Below are 21,685 nucleotides of genomic sequence, written 5' to 3'. Positions count from 1 at the left end.
TTCCAGATCAGGTGTTTCCCCTTTGACATGTCAGTGAACAGATCCATGGTCCAAAAGGTGTTTTTTCCAGTCTGTGAGAAGAAAATCAGTGTTTGTCTCTTTTAATTCTATTATAGCTTTAGTATAGGTAATATAAAGTTGTTACTGCATGTCCTTTGTTTTATTTTTTGGTGTGAAGTCGGGAATTTGAGTTTAATCTTTACAGAAGAAAGTAAAAACAAGTGGCTACTGTTTCGAAAATTAGAAGTGATAGGCAATACCTTTCACTCCAGTTTTGAGGATGCAGGGAAGTTTAATAGAACTAATGGAGAAACAAGCTTCTACTACTAAAGCCACAAAGTATTCTTAGATTTATTGGTGGCGATGCCCTGTTTGCTTCATCTCTTGTATCTCCGGAGTAGTCAATTTAAATAACACTATAATAATTGCAATTCTCAGTGAAACAGAGTTGGGAATTATATATTGTGCAAAAATCTGCTGCAGTAATACTTTCTTAGCATGGTTTTGTAGACTGTCCTGTCATTGCATTCATTCGGTCGTCAATTCAGGGCAGAACTTTTAAAAGTATTTAAGTTGCCTGTCAGTGCAAGATTTTTGTCTCAGTAGTGTGAATGTGCAAGTACCTGTTAGAGCTCTGTTTAATACCTGTAAGAGGAGTTAGTGGCAGTGTAGAAGGATGCAGTACCAGGAGCAGGGTCTAAACTTTATATTAGTCTTAACATCTCCATAAATATGTTAACATAACTTTTTACAGGCATTACAGCTTTTTGGGTGAAGGAGGTACAGTACAGAGGTGTTGGTAACAATACTTGGGGTCACTGGAGAGATGAGATTTCAGAAGAGGTTCATTCATGTGTTGTGACATCAGGGTTTTGGGATGTAGAGCATATTTAAAACTTACTCAACTAATCGCTAACTCAATATGTCAAGACCAGAAGAGATTCTGTGATAATGCAAGGTTCTGAAAAATTTGGTTGTCTACATACTTTTTGCAGAAAGCAGTAAACGTGATATGTCAAAGTTAAATAGACAAGTGTTTCTTCTGTTTCATGCCTGTGTGTTAAGAGGTGAACTGAGGATGCAGATGATGGAAAACTAGGAGGAATTTGGAGGCAGAGTGGCCCTGCAGAGCAGCCTCAACAAATTAGAGATCTGGGCAATCACCAATCATACTAAGTTCAAGGGAAAGTGCTGGATTCTGCACCTGGGATGGGGCAGCCCTGGTTGTATGGGCAGACCAGGGAACAGGAGTCTGGAAAGTAGTGCCATGGAAAAGGATCTGGGGCTGCTGGTTGACAAAATGTTGAGTGTGAGTCAGTAGTGCACTGGCAGCCAGGAGGGCAGGCTGGCCCAGCATGGCCAGCCAGGAAAGGGAGGGGATTGTCCTGCACTAACAAAGACCTTCAGGCATTAAAGAGCATCTAAAGGAGGCCATGAGGATGATGAAGGGGGGGAAGCCAAATGAGGTCACTTGGTCTGTTCAGCCTGGAGGAGACTGAGAGGAGACTCATTGCAGCTACAACTTCCTTGTGAGGGGAGAGGAGGGGCAGACACTGATCTCTGCTCTGTGGTGACCTGAGACAGGACTTGAGTAAATGGCCTGAAGTTGAGTCAGGGGAGGTTTAGACTGAATATTAGGAAAAAGTTTTTCACACAGAGGGCAGTGAGTCACTGCAACAGGCTCAGTGCTCACAGGAAAGTGCTCACAGCACCAAGCCTGACAGAGTACAAGGAACATTTGGACAGTGGTGTCAGGCACATGGTGTGATTCTTGGGATGGTGCTGTGCAGGCCCCAGGAGTTGGATGGTCCTATTGTCCTATGTTCACTCCTTCTGAATTCACAGTTTTCATATGTTTAGGAGCAGAAAATGGATCTTCTTCACTTCAGCCATATGAACTATAAAATTAAATAGTTCCATAATCACAGCAGTTTAAAAAATTAAATTATTTTTGTAAAATTTACAGTGCCTGCAACTGTATACAATATGCAAAGTGTACAATTCTGTAATGCCTCTTGTGGCCAAAAAAAACTGAATGAAAGGGGAGGCTGATGCAGGCAATCTATTAACTTAGTACTAAACACTCCTAAATTATCCTTTCAGTAGATCCTGAATATTAGGTCTTGCAATGGAAGGAAGTGATGAAGCAAGCCATAATGCTTAAATTTTCTCCAACCCACAAATAGAAACGCTGAAGATTTTTTAACCAAGAGAGGGCTTCAGTCATGTAGTTTGCATAATCATGAATCTAATTATTGAGTTCTGAATCTGCACTATAATTGTAATTTATTGTTAGTATGCTTTCTTTTTTCTCATGAAGTATCTGGGGGGTCATAAATCTGGTGATAGATTAGGACTGTTGATCATAAACTGTTATTAAGTCCTTTTTTAAATTCAGGGTGTTTTCAATTTGTGATTAATGTCCCTAGATGTAAAAATAGCCTTAGTTTAAGTGTGTGTTATTAGAGAAACCAAGCTTTCTAGAACACAGTCTGTAGGATATCCATTATCTACTACTTTTACAGATGACTTAAGTCTTCCTTTTAATGCATCAGTTCTTTATGTAAAGTATAAAGGGGTCTGAAGGTGATTCTTATATGAGATTAGAATTACTAGATGCTGTCCTTAGATATTGTGGATATTAGAATCTCTCTGCATATACGTGAAGTTCAGCAGTGTATGTGTTAAATGAAAGCGACCTGTTGAGGTGTGATATTGCATAATCATAGTTTCTTGAGAGACAAATGATTGTTCAAATGTTTTACTGAATAGGTATGCCAAAAGTTTTCATGTACTCAACATATTAGAATTCTTTCAGTATTAGAAATGGGCAAATACAACTATGTTACTGCATAGTGGGGGGGCGTGGGGGGGAGTGGTACAGATTACACTTAAAATCTTGTTTTTCCTTTTTCTCTTTGTTTTTTTCAAATCACGTAATGCCTGGAGTTATCTCCAAATACTTTAGTAAAATCTGGACTGGATACTGCCTACCATTTAAGTTCTAATGAGCTGCATTTCATAGTAGTAAGAGTTGACAGTGTATCATGGAAATTTTCTAATCTGTTTCACTTTAGAACTAATTTAGAAATGTGTAAAAAAAGAATACGTAATAAATATTTTTAAAACACCCTGATAGCAGAGCAGGTGATGTGTTAAATATTTGTCTTCATGGCAGAGGGGCTAGATAAAAGGATTTGATGTACCAGATCATAGAGGGGTTTTAAGACTGACTTTGTTTTTCCAAGGTGAACATGGGATAGGTTTTTCTTTCCTATACAGGACTTAGTGTGCAGTTGTCTTAACTCTCTTTGAGATGAAAGTCTCATGGGTTCTGTAATTTAACCTGAAATTGGCTGAACACATATTACCTTCAAAAGAAATAAATGCACATCATAGAACAGCCCTGGTGTAGGTGATGAAAATACAAGATTATAATTCTTAGTTATAGTTATTTTACAAACTTAATTTTCCTTGACCTTTTTTGTACACAGTAAGGTACTGTTTTCATTGACTACCCATTATTTCAAAGTTGAGGATGGAGGTGAAAGATCAGTCTGTGTCACCTTTGGTTTTTTCTTCTTTGTGAAAGCGATGGCAATACTCATTGTGACGGAAAACTATCTAGAGTTTGGTTTGGAATCAGGTAACTCCTTTATTTAGTGTTTGAAACAGGTGTAGTGATTGTATGATCTGAAAAAAATTTACTTCCAGTATTTTTGAGAAAATCTTTGTTAAAATGAATGGTGTAAGTCATATACTTCTAAGAAAATATGCTTTGGAATGAAGATTCTAAATAATATCCTGTATATTTTCCTGGCTTTCTCTTAAATAGTATAATCTTTGCCTAGCTTATTTGTTTTGTTAATTGTATTTGCCTTCCAGTTACAGATTTAGCCCCTTTTTGACTTTTATAGTAACGTGTAGCTCCCTTACTGGAAAAGAATTTTAAAAGTTATCTTTTTTTCATCTTCCCAAGGTGTCCAAATATTACAAATGTTGTTACTCAAGTTTTGTTGTATTGTGGCCAGCTAATTAGTACATAAAAGAACTCTGCTAGACATGAAAAATAGTTTAAAAAATGACTTGTTATCCAGCATTCTGTTTCACAAAAGGGATTATTCATTTGTACTGTAATAAAATAAATATATATGTCCTTGCAGGATTCTCGAATTTCTCAGAAAGTGCTATGCAGTTTCTTGAAAAACAAGGTTTGGAATCCCAGTAAGTTTCTAGAAATACACTTGTGTGTTTATATGTGAATTTATAACTTATCTGTTTATATGTGAATTTATGAACCATTTGGATTTTCTTAGCTAACCTTTGTCTTGTATGTTTTGATTTTGTACCTGTTTATCATCCCTGCAACAGTTTAAAAGAGATTAATGAAGAGATCTGAAAGTACCCATAATTAAGTGAATTTGCATTAAAGTTTTCATTTTAATATGGAGATAATTTTTGACATTTTTGATTGTAGTTAATAAATATAGTTCAAAATTGTAAACACTTTTTTCACAGTATTTCCCTTCAGCAAGGATTGTTTAAATAGATAAGTATTTTTTGACATCCCTATAACATGCCAGAGGATGAGTGTGCAAAAACTACAAGATGAAGTTTGTGTTAAAGTTCTCATTAGGAATAAATCGTGTTGTTCAGTCCTGTTTGCAGGTTGTAGCTGTGTTCCTTTCCTATTATGCAAAAACATCTGCTTGCTACAAGACATCCAAACCTCATACAGACTGTTGAAGGAACATGCCATAGCTTGTGATATTACATAAATACATAAACAGTGTCATAGTCAGTCTTTATATATTGCAAAATGGATTTCTGTTACAGTTCTTTATACATGTGTGCTAAAGTTTAGGGAGCATTTCATCACTGGGAACACAACATGGAATTTCTTGCTTGGTAGGTCTCAAATATCATGCAGAAGCCAAGGCATATCTTTATTTATCTTTATCAGAAGTTTCCTCAAACTAGATGAGTGTAATTTATGAATCCCACGTATCTCTTAGCCTTCCTTTAATCTATTTTCCTAAGCTATTGCAAGGTCACTAACATCCGTATTCATTTTCATGTTAAGTGTTTAGTGATAAACTATTGCAGTGCTTTGTCTTTTTTGAGTTAATGATGGTGTCTTTTGATAGTTTAGGTGACATAGATTTAGAAAGAATTTGAAACTCATTTGAATCACTAGATTTGATTTTGTTCTTCTTAAATCTTCTTAAATCTTCTTTAATCTTTTCACTGTAACTGTGATGTTTTTGTTGTTTGTTTGAGGGTTTTGTTTTGTTCTTACTTTTTTCTTTGTGTGGTCCTGCTTGTTAATTGTGTAATTAATTCTGTGATTTGTTTGATCCTAGGTATTTTTCCTGTAGTTTTTTTATATCCTATACTAATCACTTGGAAGAAACATGCTAATGACCACATGTACATTTCAGATACATCTATGGAAAGCTGCAGTAATAGCAGTTTGATAGAGATTTTTAATTGATAATGGTAGAATAAAGTATCTATTTTGTCTTTGAGCAGTTAAACTTATGAGACATCTGTTCATCTTAAAAACTCAATCCTTAAATTTGTTCTATTTTAGATATTTCTGCTATATAGTTTGTTGTTAATTACAATATAATTTTTTCTTCTTCTCTACTAACAAATTAACATCTCACAGTCAGTAAATGAGGTTTTCTGTTTTTCTAGGAAATAAATAGGTGGCTTGGTTTGGGTTTGAAAGTTTTTTTTACAATTTTAATTTCTGATTGGTTTTTAATAATGCTAGTATTCTGGAGGAAGCCTATAGAATACCGTTGGATTTTTTTATTAAATGTTAGCTACTGTTGGGTTAAAAGTAGTCTCTGATATCTCCCTGTTCCCCCAACTTCCTCCCCAAGAAAATGCTTATTTCCTTTCTTTTCTTTTAGGGGTCCTGTGTCTAAACTAACCTTCAAATTGTTCCTGGCTGTTCTGTGTTCACTTATTGGTGCTTTTTTGACATTCCCTGGCTTGCGACTGGCTCAAATGCATCTGGATGCTCTGAATTTAGCAACAGAAAAAATAACACAGTAAGAGAAAATATATGCAAATAGGTATATGCTACTCAGTCTTAAATCTTTTATGTCTAAAAATAAACAAAACAAACTATTCCAACAAGAAGGTAGTGACTTAAGACTTCTGTTGCTGCCTGCTTTTCATATCTTGAGCAGATTTGCCACCTGCCACTTTCTGTTCAACCTATGCTCTGCCAGTCTGTTACATTCTTTGCTTTGTAATTAAGAGTCCAAATTAAAGGAGCTTTCCTTTCCTCCTGCAAGAGCTCCACTGTTAATGTCTCTGTGTCCAGCTTTACTTCCCCCATCATTTCTTTCTGGAAGTTCAGATAACCTTCAGGAAGTACAAGTACAATCACAGACTGTTTTTGTTTTTTTTCCACCCCAACTTACAGCTGGGCATTATTCCTATTTATAGGAATTTCCTATTATAGGAATTATTCCTATTTATAGGAATTTAATAAATTTAGCATAGGATAAAATGCAAAAATGACCCAGAATGTTTAATAAGGGTCATATGTTAATATCAGTTTAAAGGAATATTTTCATTTTCAGCTGTCCTTCAATTTGGTAGTAAAATGTTCTGTCCAATTTAATTATTTCTCTTGAGCATTCTGCGATTGAGAGGGTGAAACTCCAAGTGGCTTTCAGACATCTTGGCTGTCAATGTTTAATACATGGTAATGACAGATTCTGCAGCATAGGGTAGTGTGGGTACTCGGTCTGGTAAATTTCCTAAGAGAACCGTTATGTTTTCCAATAGGAAAACAATTTTTGTTCAAACTGCATTTTTTTCCTTTCCCTTCAGGAATGCTCAGCTTAAAGATTAATCTGTTTGAAGTGAGTCTGTCAGTCTTGGTAAATTTATAAGCAAGTACACTTGCCCTCAGTGTAGTTGTCCACGTATAGCAGCCAGCTACTGGCTTGTTTTATCTGCTTTTACGTTACTGTCTGTGTGTAGACTGTGACTGAGTCACTTCCTAACCTATTCTTTCCAGACAGATAAACTACTCAATTGTTATGGTTCTCAATATTTTAAAATTCCATGTGTCATTTCTGTAAGTGTTCCAACATCTTCTGTGATCAATGGACATGACATCCTAGGCAGAAATATAAACTCTCTGAAACAAAGACCTGTTAATCAAGAGCTAAAGGACAATTAATATCCACCGAAGTGTGATTATGAAAACTAAAACTTCTCTAGCTTCTTTAGATGATATTGGAGCTGGTTGTTGAAGATAACTTTGTTCAACACCGCAAGTTATTTTCAAAAGTCTACCAGTACTTTGACTGTTCAACTGGAACAATGTGAAAAGTACATGAAATGGATTAAAACTTGATAAGGTATCCACATAATTAGATAAAGCCATTATAAAGAATATTTGTTAAGAGATGGGTTCTAATAAACCTGAAGAGCATAATTTGTCCTTGCTGTTGCATTTTTGTCAATGAGTAGATCATTTATTGACTTCAGTAGTTTGACTGTGACTAAAGTAGGGTTGTAAATGTGGAGGATTTGTCACTGATACAAAGCTCTCTAAGTTGGATGCCAAAACAATGTCTATCTCTGCAGTCAAATATATACCCTACCTAAAAAACCCCAACCAAAACAGCTATAAAGGAAAAGCCAACCAAGTAAGCACAAAAGCGACAAAACCCAGAGATTTAAATTTGTATGTGATGACAGCTTCTGTAACATGCAAACATTTGTGTTCTTTAGAACAGTTTTTGATTACATTATTTTTTTTATAGTGTAGAAGCACTGTAGTGAAGGTGGAGACAAGCCTAATTGTTAGTGAGGAAATACTACACTAACAAAACAAGTCAATCCCTTCAACTGTTCTTGTGTCATTTTAATAATGAATAATTATTGGGAAAATGGGTTTAGAAATAGAGAAGAAAATTTAGAAATTTAGAAGTAAAGAAGGATATTAATTTTGGAGAGAACGCCAAAAGCCATATCCCCTTTTTAAATTCTGCTGTTTTGTATACAAAGATTACTGAAGAGTACTACTTTTATTTTTGTTGTGCAATTTCATGTAGTATTTTTCTTGGTCTGAGTATCTTCAATTGAATATAAGTACCAAGTTTAATTTAATCAAGGTTTCTAAATAAAATGCTTCATTAAACTGTGAAATCTTACCTCTGACTACTGTATCTCCTGTTCTTTTTAAAGCCAAAATCCAGTGTGATTTCACAATATGTAATATTACAGTTTTGTTGAAATGTCGTACCTATAAAATAAGGAAGTACTTTTCTTATTATCTTTCTCCCAACTATTTTAAAGTTAATATTTCTCCTTTTGAATCTGTATACACTTTCAACAATATGGTTGTTGTTTTTGTTTACTAAGTTCCCTCTTTTTTTTTTCTTTTTTTAGAACATTGCTGCATATAAACTTCTTGGCACCTTTATTTATGGTTCTACTGTGGGTAAAACCAATCACTAAGGACTACATTATGAGCCCACCTTTGGGCAAAGAGAGCATTCCTTTGTAAGATTTCCTTTAAAAGTTTTCTGGGTTATTGAGAACAAAACATTGTCTTAGAGCTCCTTGAAAGTCATAGAAACATGAAAGATTTTATTAGCATCTGCTGTCAGAGGAATTGTGGAAGCTGCAGTTGAATTTTAAAGCTCTTTAAAATTTAGCTGCAGTTTCCACAATTTCAAAATATTTCAAAAGAATGAGAATTGTGGAGCGTTAATGTTTCCAGAAAGCTGCTCTCTCTTGATGTCTCCTTGACAGTAATGTGTTGTTTTTTGTAGGGGTGGAATACCACCTCACTACTACCTGCTGAAACCTTGTATCTTGCATACTGGTGTAGGAGAGAAGTGGTTTCACTGAAAACAGTCGAGATATGTTGGCCTGAGAGCTAAGCTAGGAGGTTTGTCTTAAGATTTACATGCTGTTGAAGTGCTATTGAATTGATAGGTAAAATATTTACAATATAAAAAAGGGAAGAGTTTCCAGGAAGAGCAGTGTCTGAAATACTATATAAGTATAGCTGATTGTCCCTGTCACAATTAGTCTTGCTAATTCAGAGTAGACTTGAAACAGATAGGATGGGCTGTTACATTTCTTGCTTTCTAGAGGAAAGTTTCTAAAGTGATTCTGTGACCACTGAGCTATTACATAAAATGCAACGATATACATATTTTGTACATCTTTTGTTCCTCAGTTCCTTTGTTATACCCAGCTATAACTGGGTATCTAAGGCAACTGAAGTACCCATTTATAATCTAGTACTATTTACTATCTAGTCCTGTGTGTCTGAATACCTGTAATTATCTGAGCAACCTTGGTTTTTAGTGTCCTGCCTTCATTACTTAGTATTCATTTGTCTGTAAACAAGAGCAGTTCTTAAATGCCTAAATTCTAATTTGGATCTAATGCTGTAGGGCTTCTGAGAAGTAGTAGGAAAGAGAAATAGAAGGCAAAAGTAAATATTACTTTCATGTGAACTTCTTAACTGTAGTTTGTTTTTGTGTGTTAACTACTTTTGACAGTTTGCCTTAAGATTGCTTTACAGATGATACAAGCAAATAACTGCAGTAGGTGGTCTTTGGAAAACAGCATTACCTTTTTTTATTATCCACAGAATGTCAGAAGATACATTTGATACCATCAGATTGTGGATTATAATCCTGTTGTGTGTTTTGCGGTTGGCTATGATGCGCCATCATTTGCAGGCCTATCTGAATTTAGCCCAGAAAAGTGTGGACCAGATGAAAAAGGAAGCTGGTAGAATAAGTATGGTGGAATTACAGAAAATGGTAAGTGTGGTGGCATTGAGGTTGGCATTTGCAGTACTTCAACTGTGCAAATGATTTTTTTCCTTATTTGTTGTCTTCTGTGGCAGCAAATCTGAATGAAGCTTTCTAGATGATATCTCCTATAAAAATATGATAATTACAGAGAAATTCTGCAAACCAAAATATGGAGAGATGTATCATCTCTGTTATGCAGATAGTTTGTCCTTGGTTATTTGGAAGTTGTTGTAAAAAATCCCTTCCAATGATTGATGATCTGTAATTATAACACAGGAAAAAAAAAAATTGAATTTTCATAGAAGAGTAAAATACTGTTACTAACTAAGATTTTTTTAATTGAGGGAAAATTTGTGATAATGTGGTTATGTTTTGGAATAAAATGACATGTTTAATTCTGTCAGACCACTTTGAAGTGCACCAGCCTAACTAAAAAATTGCCCATCATGTTGTGGACAAGGAGAAATTTCTGAGGATACTTTTTTTAAAAGAAAAGTAGTAAAGCATATCTTGAACAAATGGAGGAAGTAGAATAGCTGTTGTGTGTTGTCTGCAAAATAAACTTAAATTGCTAGTGCTGCATGACAGTGCTGTCTAATGACCCTGCTGAGTTGGGGTCTGTGCAGGAGGAATATTGAAGCATGCTGTAAGACAAAGATTCCTCTTCCAGGACTGTCATTATTACTTTAAGTTACTCTAAGTGTCTGAAAGTCATGAGTGAACTGTGCAGTAGTTTTTACAAAGTGGCTAGGAATTTGCTCCAGAAAAAAAATTAGGAAATACATGTAGTAGCAAGTGGTTGGGATGGAACTGTGCCAATTGCTGTAAATGCACTATTTTTGTACTGGGAATTTTATTCCTATTTATAAAACAGTAATGTCTTCTCCATGTGGCATTTCTTAAATCCATTTCTCCAGTACCTTCATATATTCTCTCTGAGAAGGCTGTAGTCACTAGATGCAGTCTTGTCTTGCTTTATCTTGCTTTACCTTTTTTAGGAACTTCTGCCGGTGAATTCTTTCCTGTCTGTCATTCTGCAGTAATGATTACTTAATTCATTATTTTTGTCATATTCCATCATTTTTTTCCAATATTTTTGTCTCATATTTTTTCTTATGTCAGTGTCTTACTACTTTTTTTTCTCATGTTAGTTTTTTGATGTTTGCTCATTAAGAAGCCCTTTGAGGCTTGAGAGGTATTCCCAAAACTATCATGTCTGCCTTCATCATTTTTGCCACCCTGCATTCTGTTCTTTTTAAAACCCAGGTAGTTTTATTTCACTGCTTGCTTACTATTGATTTTATCACTTTTTTCTGTTTTTATCTGGTTTAATCTTTCAGGTCAATAGCTTATATAAAATATGTAATGTTACAATTTAGAGAAAAGTGGAACAGATGGAGAGCAGGGGGAGAGATATATCTTAATGGATTTTGATGAACCGTAATGTATGGCTAAAATAAAGGCCATTTAAATACAGTTATTGATCTAATGAAAACTCACCTTATCATTGTTTTTAAAATACAAGTGTTTTCCAGTTGGACATCTTAAAAATATCTCACTTTTGAAAAAGGACTGTAATATTAACCAAGCTTTCATTTACTTTTTATGGAGCTTTGGACTGTGACTACTACTTTTACCTGTTTTTTCACTAGTTTGTAAGTGACTGGTAACTTGAAAAATTAAACATGTGTTTATTTTTGTTTCTGCTGTATTTAAATAGGAATCATTGAATGATGGCATGCAGTTTGCAGAAGCAAAATTGATTATCCTTTTTTAAACAGAATTGATGCTTTTTATTATTTCCTTTTGGCACTTCATCTCTGATTTGTAAATGTCCTTAAACTAGAATTCATTATGGAGATTTCTTCATTAGGTCTTTTGAAGACAATATGTCACAAGAGTTACTGGAAAATTCTTAAAACAGCTGTAATGCCTAGGTCCTGGGTTTTTTAATAGATTATTTGTTTTTTCTAGACATGTTCATAAAGGTCTGCTTTGATCAACCAGCAATCACAACCTTTACTCTCTTCCATTTTTCCAGGTGGCTCGGGTATTCTATTATCTCTGTGTAATTGCACTGCAGTATGTTGCACCATTGGTAATGCTCCTTCACACAACTCTGCTCTTGAAAACACTAGGTAGGTAAAGCTGGATCAGCAATAGTTTATTCTGTTCTACAAAGGCCTTTTTTATTTTCACCAGACTAAAGAGAATTATAATTCATGGGTACTTGCAATACAAAAATACCTTGTAGTTTTCTGTACTTTAAAATGCTCATATGTGGCTTTTAAATAATTATTTCTGTTGCTACTTTTGATATCTTCCAATTACATGGTAATTTGTTTATTTCTGAGAAATTGTGTAGTGCAACAAATTAAACAGTTTTCTTCTGTTGAATTATTTGTCTTTTTAGAAGTATTTTAAAAGTGAACTCTATAAAGCATGATAAACTTCACAAGCATCTCATAAAGGATTTTTTTCAGCTTTTTTATCTTTAGTAGACTTTTAGAATGGGAATTGAAATATGAGGTTAATGTAGCTACTGGGAGATCTGGTTTGGGATTTTTTTCTTTTTTTCTTGTGAAATTGGTCTTTCATAGCCTGCTAGTCAGTTGTGTCATTTGCTCTGGAAAAAGGCAATGGATAGAGATAGGCTTTAGTAGGTTGTGATTCATCCTGCCCTGGAGCAGAGATCTCCATCTGGGTAGGACATACAGAGGTCTCAAGGCAACTCTATCACATGTAGACGTTAGGATATCAAAATGCAAGATGAATCCTACCCCAGTAGCTTGCTGGTATGATCAGGAAGTCATATAGATGAATATAGTTTGTATTTACTAAATTATAAAAACTTAACAATTTTTGTGTGTATTAAGAATGTATCAAAGATGATCTGTAGAGTGATTGAATTAACAGAACTTGAATTTAATTCTACAAAAATCTGTTACTTGTTTGTTTTTAACAGGTAATTATTCTTGGGGCATCTACCCAGGATTGAATTCTGACTCTCCAGTAGAAAGCAGTCTGCTTCCCAATTCTGTTAACTCTGAGTCTCCACCTGCTGATGGAAAGATGAAAGTAACTGTAGTACAAATAACAATGGCTCTGGGAAGTCTAAAGAATATTTTCACTCCTCTTCTGTTCCGAGGACTCCTGTCTTTCCTCACCTGGTGGATTGCAGCCTGTCTTTTTTCTACAAGCCTTTTTGGGCTCTTCTATCACCAGTACCTGACTGTGGCATGAACATGGCAACTGGCAGAGCAAGTGTGAGGTCAAATTCTAGATACAAACCCAGGTACCAAGAGGAGATGAAGAGAAAAGAAAACTATATATGTGAAGAGAAGACATATCATAATTATTTTTAAACACTTCCTTGGTGTTCTCAGGGTGAATAATCTTAAAATGTTTAAAATTGCAACTGGGTTTGTTATTTTTGTTACCCAAATGGTAGGTAACTAATTCAATTATAGTCCTGGGACTGACTGACATTATTGTGTTGTAGATGGTGGTAAGCATGCTGAAAAGATGTGACCTCTTGGTTTCCATAAACAGAAAGCCAAACTCAAAAATTTGTTTTTTAAGCATCAACAGTCACTGACTGAACTGCATTCAAAGGGTACTGGACGTAGTGATGGTGGCTGCCTATTGATTAAGCCTTGAAACTGAGCCATACAGTGAAAGGAGAGAGAGGGGATTTAAAAAAAATTCTGTTGGATAGCTGTTCATCACTTTTCTCTTTGGAAAATGAAAAAATCCAACAGGACAAAAGACATACTGTATATTACAGTAAGGAAAGTTGTATAAAATATAAATTTAACAAGAGTAGATGTATGTACCTGACAGGTATTGCTGCCTACATATTTTGCAGGAGTGCTTGTGCAGTAAGAAGAGAGTTATAACAAATATATTATTTCAGTCCCTGTAGTCATTTTGAAGTAATGGCCGTCTGTATTGGTGCTAGTATTGATCCACAGATTGCATTTGGATCTTTTAAATTTCTTCTTCTGAGATAGTAGATAAATTCCATTGAATTTACAAAAGAATAGAAAATAATTAGTGACACCAGTCAAACATTTCAAAACAAAACAGTTTAATCTTGCTGACTTACAGTGTATGTATATGTGTAATGTACATATATATTATATATTAAATATATAATATATATGAAGGTATGAAATACCAAATGTTTATTTTAAATTCCTGAATGTACCTTACAGGGCTGTGGGAGAGTGGTGTATGTGTATCTAGTAATTTCAAGGATCCCTTTTGAAATGAAATGTCTACTAAATTTTTTTTTTTTTTTTTTTTTTTTTTTTTTTTTTTTTTTTTTTTTTTTAGTTCAGTTGAAAGGGCTATTTGTTTTTTGTGCCTCTTTAGAGGGACTTAGCTGTACTAAAAAACTTACACTGTCTTGGAAGAGAAGATATTCCTAAACTGTTAATTTTAAAATTTCTGCTCTGTCAAATCATCATCTTTTGCCACTTTAATCTGTGCTAACTTGACCATATAAGGATAATTAATATATCTTGGCTTCAGAAATAGATTTTCTGTATAATAAAACAGCTATGTAATAAGAAAAAGAGCAAAGTATTACCTTTACAATTTTTGCTTAACTGGAGAGATAGATTCCAATCATAAAATTATTGACAGTTTTTCAGATGTTTTGTGTATTTGCAAAACAGAAATGGGGATTTATATGCAGTAGGTTTTTTAAACAGTTAATATTACACTTCGCAGAGGTCAGTGGGTTTTTAACTAATACTTGCTGGTTTTATGTTACTGTTCTTATTCTCCTGAATTTGTGTACAGCTTTGGCATATAATAAGCATTTATAAATGGAAAAGCTTAACTAAATATGTAATATGTAGCAGACCTACCATATGGGAAAACAAACTCAATGAATGCAGAAAATCAAGATTTTAAGCTGGTGATAAACTGTCTGTGTTGAAAGCCTTTTAAGTTATTTATTAGTTTATTAAGTTGCTTTTATTGGGGAAAGATTTGTGTACACCAGCCTAGTACCTTCTGCATGTGTTTGGGATGTCTGAGAACACCTTGCATGATGCTACTGGTTTCATTGCAGACTTGGGCTGCAAGCTTTGTTGTTTTCACACCAACTTTTTGTAACTAACAGGGACGAAAGCTTAACTGTGAATTGGCCTAAAGAATAATATTTGACCTCATTGTTTCAAAGCATTCCTAGGAAGTGTCTTTCAGATAAATAATCAAATGACAAAATATGACAGGTCCAACAGTACTGGACCCACTTTTGTATTCGTTCAAGATGTGTAATTTCTACAAGATACATCATTACTAATAGAATTAATAAGGACAGCTTTTAGGTTAGAGTTAGTGTTCAATGCCAATCTTTTATTCAGAAAAATAGAACAATGCAAAACAGTTTCATTCTGATAGTGAGCTAGCCTGATAATGCTCACTATGTAGGAAATATAACCTGTTGTTGCAATCTAAAGGAGTAAATTTTGGATACTTGAGAATACTTCAAAATAATGTTAAACAACAGTTTCTGCTGAAGTAGTCATTCTGAAAGCTCATAAGCAAAAGTGAACTGCAGTTTTATAATAACATATTCAGCAAAAGTAATAACTGGATCATGAAGCTGAACTTCACAAAGCTTTTGTTAAGAGCTCGTGCTGCCTTACTATTCAGACATCACACTGATCATGGTGAAAAATAGGCATCTGCTGTTACAAACATGAAGATTAGTGCCACTGTGCTGTTCCATTGTTCTACAGAGTTGAATGGTGGAACCTTCTGGTCAGCAGTGAGTGGGAGATGGGCTTTTTTTGGATCCATTTAATCCTGACATGAATCCAGAAGGCTTACGAAAAACTAAAATATGGCAATAAAAGCCTTTGAAATGTGTGGTGACAGTGAAACCAGAGGGACCAAATTGCTAAGGTTGTGAGCAGTGCTTCCTACAAGTATGTGGTATGATCAAAAATGATGTTTTAAAGTAGAGTAGTAACCCTGATAATCATGACTTCCATGTGTATTGTGTAAGGTTCAAAGGAGTACCTGCTCACTTCTGTATTAAGTTCCTTTGAAACAGCAGCTGGCAAATGCTTTTTTTGTTTGTTTGTTTCATGGAGATCTTTATCAGCACCTAGTGTTGGGGAAAAGCATCTTGCAGAAATGGAAAAGCAGGAAAAAGGTTGGTAGGTGTTACTCAAGTTTTTAAAAGATTTTTTGGTCTTGCTTTTTGCCCACTACTTAATCAAAGAATTTTAGAATGGTTTGAGTTGGAATGGATCTGAAATGGGCCACTTTCCACAAGACCAGGTTGCTCCAAGTCCCTTCAAACATGGCCTTGAATACCTCCAAGAGATGGGCAGCCACAGTTTCTTTGGGTAACCTTATCTAGTGCCTCACCACCTTCACAGACAAGAGTCTCCACTGAACACCTAATCTAAATCTCCCATCTTTTCGTTTAGAACTGTTTCCCCTTGTCCTATCACTCTCTACCTGTGCAAAAAGTCATTATCCCTTTTTTTTATAAACTTCTTTAATGGGAGGTCACAGTGAGATCTCCCTTAGATACTGAGAGATTTTAGAAGGAAATGTTCCTTTGGCAAAGAATCCATGTCTGTTTCTATTTTCTTAAATTCAGATCTCCCTTCCCCTCTTAGTGATGTGACTTCTGTTTGCCATCTACAGGACTTTCCCTGTGTTCCCTGCACAGAACCAAGTAAGCTAAATGAGTTCAAGATTATATTTTGACTTTTGTTTAGTTTAAATTTATCTATTTTTTGAAGGATTAGTTCCTTTAAATAGCTCAAATAACTTCAAATTCCATCTGAAACACGAACAAATCTGTTAACGTTTGTTTAGACTCTGCACTTTTATTATGTATGTCCCTTTAGACAAAGGGTTAAGATAGCGATAAATCCAGGTCTTCCAGCAAATTCAGGGGGGTCCAAACATAACACTTGGGCTATTTCTGAGTTAAGAGAAGTTGATTAAGAACAGAAGAATAGAAAGCCTATTCTTACACTTTGTAGGTGGCATTCTCAGGCTGCACTTGTCCTCTTTTGATACTTTCTCAAGCTATAGGTTATGCCAGTTTTTGAGTTTTTGTTAGCTGCAGAGTCTTCTCTTCCAGAATTCACTTGCATAAAGGATCCACACACAGATTAAATAGTAGCATCAGTACAAGAGAACATTCTTGTAGAGAAGACACTTACACAAAATTATTTTCTGTTGCAGTTGTTCTTTGCATTTGAATCACAACTACTGAAAGGTGTTTAAACAGAGATGCATTCTTCCCTGGTTCATAAAGTGAAATTTGTCTTAAGAACAGAAATGCTGCCAAGACATCATCAACACATAAAGGCAGCATAACCTTACCTTGTGTAGTGTTTACCAAGTACAAAAATTACAGCTAACTTCAAAGGAACAATTCAAAGTGTAGTAACTACAGCTAAGTGTTAGGGATATTGCATATATCACACAGAAAATTGAACACATCTGATCTTAAAGGTGTTGGAAGGCTCTCCAAGTAGAAGGCCTTTTGTCTCTTTATTCTCATATAGCTGTGCTTTTCACAGAGATAATTTTGATCACTTTTTAAATACTACACTTCATGTTTTTTCACATGACACATTTTACACATTTATTTGTTCGACACAGCCCCTCCACACCCAGACTTAACCCCAGAGTTAATTTTGTCACTATAAAGTTCTTAGATAGTTTTAATTAAATTTTAAGAATTCAGTGCCCAGACAAAGTGGAGACATTGAACAAGATTGAGGCCAAAGAAAAATGTGTATTCTGTTGAAGAAATCTATTACAGCTGAGCAAAATCTTAGTGGAGGAAGGCAACAGCAGGTTACTTGTATTCTAAATCAAATACTAAATGTGAATCTTTACCATTATGAGTAAGACTGTTATTTTTAGCATCTGCAGCCTAAATCCCAAATGGCAAATAAAGAGCAATATTTTGACCTCACGGATACCTAGTCTAAAGAGCATCTAGACAACAGATGCTTAGAAGCCAGATGTCTGATCTCACTGAGCAGGCTGATGCAGATTGGTCTGTCCATGCTTCAGAGTGATTTTTGTGCAACTCCTTTAGGAAGGCCTGCCATGCTTTGTTACCTCTGTTGCACATGCAGTTTTGTGGATGGCATATCTCATTTGCACTCCTGAGAACCAGACTGAAAGGTCTTCCTCCTCTAGATGAGATCATGAAACCAACATGTCATTTCCAGGCTGCTTTTACTGACATCTGTATATGCTGCACTTAACTTTTTCCAGTCTCTCACTGTGGACTGCCAGGAGAGTAATAATGCACTGGATGTTGTTTTACATGCCAGTGTATATGTATTTTTATACCTTTGATTTCAATGGTGTTTTTAATGGAAGTTATTTTTAATCCTAATACCATGGATCATATTTTCATTTTTTAAATTAATATCAGTGCCTGCAATTAGAAGTCAAAAACTTCTACACTGTTTTTTTTAAAAACTTGATGTTCAGGCTGAAGTATTAACAGGTATGCAGTTTTATATCCAAGTCCAAAATCCACCTGTAAATACCAGATTTTTTTTCCATGTGATTACACATAAGTCAAGAACCCTTAAAATTTGTACTTGCAGCATTTTTTCTCAGCAACATACTATCCATATGAACTTGCTATCTATAAAATACACATCTCAAAAGAGTTCTGAATAGCTTTTTACAAACTCCTTAATGTTAAGTCATTACTCTTACAGCTGTGCTGCAACTTATTTTTTTTAAACCTGGCTTAAAATTTGTGTGCTTAAAGTCAGCCTTATTCTCTCTTCCTCTGTTCATAGTAACTCTGCCTCCTGTATGTGTTCAAAGCTTCCAGAATGCATATTCACAGTATTTTTCATAAAAATACAGGACAAAGAAAAAGGCACCAAAAATTGTATTTCATAACTACAGTTCATATCCATGTCATGATGTGCCAACAGTTCTTATTTCTCCCGTCTTTGGTCATTCCTTTCTTCCATTGTTAACTGTATGTAAGGTTTTCTAGGAGGAATACACATGGAAAAATATTCTGTAATAGAAAAAGAAAGCCATCTAAAGTTTCAGTCTTCCCATTTATATGAGCAAATATTAATGCAAAGACACTATTAAATAATTCCAGCCTAAAATTTCTTGTAGGGTAGACATGTTACGAAGTGCACAGGGAACATCTTCCAATTTGTCAATATTCTACTTTAAATGTTTTAGTTGCCTCTGTTGCTGGGAGCACAAATTCAGTGTTGTTCTTCAGTTAATAGTAGGGGTTTTTTTTGGTTTTTTTTATATTTAAGTGAAAAGCATACAGTTGTGTCTACTCTAGAACAAAGACCTGAGACAAAAAGACTCCCCTCCCTTCATTTCAATATTTGCCAAATGGGAAAGACTCTGATGTTATATATGTAAATTTTAGCTTCCTCTTACTGCTACAATACTGTTAAAATATGTTTTTTATAGTTACAGCTTTACAAGTATTAAGACTATCACGCTTCACAGTGAGGATGGTGTTCAAGTGGTGTTTGCATTATATGGATCTGGTGTTGCATTACCTGCATTACAAATTGGCTCCTATGCTTTTAAAGGATCATCAGGATCTGTGTTCAGAAGAGCACAGCACAGGCTGAAAAAGCTCACTTTGGGGATTTTTTTTTTTTGTTTGCTTGTTGTGGGGATATTTTTAGTGGTGTGGATAATACTTGGGTGCAACTACTACAGCTAATAAACAACCTCCAGTAATATTGCAATCTTTTTGTACACTGTGAAGTGCCTAATCGTGGGTGATTCTGGTAGCCCTTGAAATGGAGTTTGCTATGAAATTATGTTTTTCATTCAATTTTTGGCTTATGTGTGGTTTTGTGTTATTACATATTGGAGACAAATAAGATTTTGAAGAAATCTTTTCCATTCCTCTTTCTTAAATGGTAATCTAACAACTTTGTCCTTATCTGACTGATAATTGAATACCCCTAATTTAAGCTAACACCCCCTCCCTCTGCCACCTGCCACTTCTGCATTGTTTTCTTTATGACTGAGGGTGAGAATTTACAAGACTTGGAATGGATTGACTTTCAAAGTTTTGTAGTGACACCTGGGTGTTGAATGTACCCCAGTTATGCAGGCACACAGTTGACTTCAGCCAGGTAAGTTGTTCTGCTTGGGCTCAGAAGGGCGACCCTGAAGGTCGCTAAATCCTTATGGATTGGAGCACAAAGAATATCAAATGTGGTATGGCTAACTGGCAAAAAGCTTCAAAAAGTTTCACCTTGTAGAATTCTGCTAGGGTATTCAATAGTGAAACCACCCTTACTTTAAAGCTGCTTGTCCACCTTCAGGAATGCAAGAGCTGAAGGTAGAACATGGCTGGTTCAGCAAGGAAGTTAAAGGAGTGAGAAAACAACAGGCCCCTGCTCCTGAGTTAATTATACATTCTGCATGAGAAGTGCTTGTAAGTTGACATGGTGTTGCTGGTTCAAATCTACCAAAGGAAACCCTCTTCTGAGGAAGGCATGTTGAGCTTTTGACTCTAGAAAGTGGCTATAGAGATCTGTACTGTATGAAGTACACTGTTTGGGAAAACCTGGTACAGTAAGCTTGCTTAATATTTCCTTACACTATTTGTAAGAAGTTACATTACATTTTTTACTGTAGGGCATTTAAGAAGCTGATTTTGCCTTGCTCAGGCAGCATTTTATATTAATGTGAAAATAATAAGAATTGGTTTTCCATTTAAATGCCTAAATTTCTTTAACAACAGTAAATTTCACAAAAATGAAGCAAGGTTATACTCTCTTATTCCCTATTCATTTTGTTGAAATGTTAACAGTTTAACTGCTTTTATAATTACATTATTAAAATGTAATTTTACATGCACATTAATAAACTGAAATTATGTCTATTAGTTGCTCATGGTAATACCACAGCAAAGCTAAGAGAAACTGTGATATCTGCTGTTCATCACGTGGTCCCATCAACTTGCTTGCCATTGTAAAGCATTTACCCATGTTGGACATACAATATCTACTGCAGTGATGTTCCTATAGTATTTTAGCATCTGTACGTGTACTCTGCATGCCTTGCACTTGCCACACTGTAAATGATTAAAAAAACCCTTCCATTATTTTATATAGTATTTCCCATATCTAAAATAGGACAATTTCTAAAGCCAAAGATCAATAAATGTTTATTGTCTACCAGTGTGATTTTTTTTTTCCTACTTTGTGTGATTTATACCACTTTTTTATCAACTTGCAAAATCTCCAAGGAGCATGTAAAACCAGGCTTCTTACCAGTTTTACTACTAGTCTAGATTTTTTACTTTTAAAAGTAATTGAGTAGATAATTAATTCCCTCCTTCTTTTGGGTGCAGCAGAATAAATAATTTTTGAGTATAAATGCAGGAGGTGTCTTATTCAAGTGAACAGCAGTTTAAACACAAAGAACTATTAGAGATTTCATATGAGTTTTCATTTTTGCGTATTTCACTATTTAAATTTTTGGACCATTTCTGGAGAAAGATTGGCAGTACACCATAATAAGTGGAGGAAATTCTTAGTTTTACACTCAGAGGATTTGTCACACATCTTGACTGTCCCTCTTCCTAGTCACTTATAGAAAGGGGTTGTGTTTGCTTCTAAAAAAAAGAAACGTGTTTAAAGGCATTACATTGTCTCTCCTGTTTGTTTCATACTAGCAGCACTGAGGAGGAGTATACTTAACACCTTATCACCATCTTAAATTTGATTTTTGGAATATCAGATTTGGTTCTGCATGCATCTTCTTTCCATGTGTACAACAAATGCAGGTGAATTATGCCAAAATTGCTCAAATAGTTCCAAAGCTGTAAAAAAAATCCTTGA

At 34.9% G+C, this 21,685-nt stretch overlaps 1 protein-coding gene across 2 annotated transcripts in view; it reads left to right on the top strand.

Annotated features, from left to right (window-relative positions):
* Positions 1-21,022, top strand: part of TMEM161B (transmembrane protein 161B) — a 39,244-nt gene extending 18,222 nt beyond the window's left edge. The window contains exons 6-12 of one of the 2 annotated variants that reach the window (XM_056514052.1): positions 3,495-3,646; positions 4,164-4,224; positions 5,922-6,062; positions 8,428-8,541; positions 9,647-9,821; positions 11,857-11,953; positions 12,781-21,022. In XM_056514052.1, the coding sequence (XP_056370027.1) occupies positions 3,495-3,646; positions 4,164-4,224; positions 5,922-6,062; positions 8,428-8,541; positions 9,647-9,821; positions 11,857-11,953; positions 12,781-13,058 (1,018 nt within the window). In that variant the 3' untranslated portion in view covers positions 13,059-21,022. The remainder of the gene's footprint in view (positions 1-3,494; positions 3,647-4,163; positions 4,225-5,921; positions 6,063-8,427; positions 8,542-9,646; positions 9,822-11,856; positions 11,954-12,780) is intronic. The other variant, XM_056514053.1, reaches the window with a different exon arrangement.
* The last annotated feature ends 663 nt before the right edge of the window (positions 21,023-21,685 follow it).

Source organism: Oenanthe melanoleuca, chromosome Z (genome assembly GCF_029582105.1).
Source record: "Oenanthe melanoleuca isolate GR-GAL-2019-014 chromosome Z, OMel1.0, whole genome shotgun sequence".
Classification (NCBI taxonomy): Eukaryota; Metazoa; Chordata; class Aves; order Passeriformes; family Muscicapidae; genus Oenanthe; species Oenanthe melanoleuca.
This window is presented reverse-complemented; position numbering and strand designations above follow the sequence as displayed.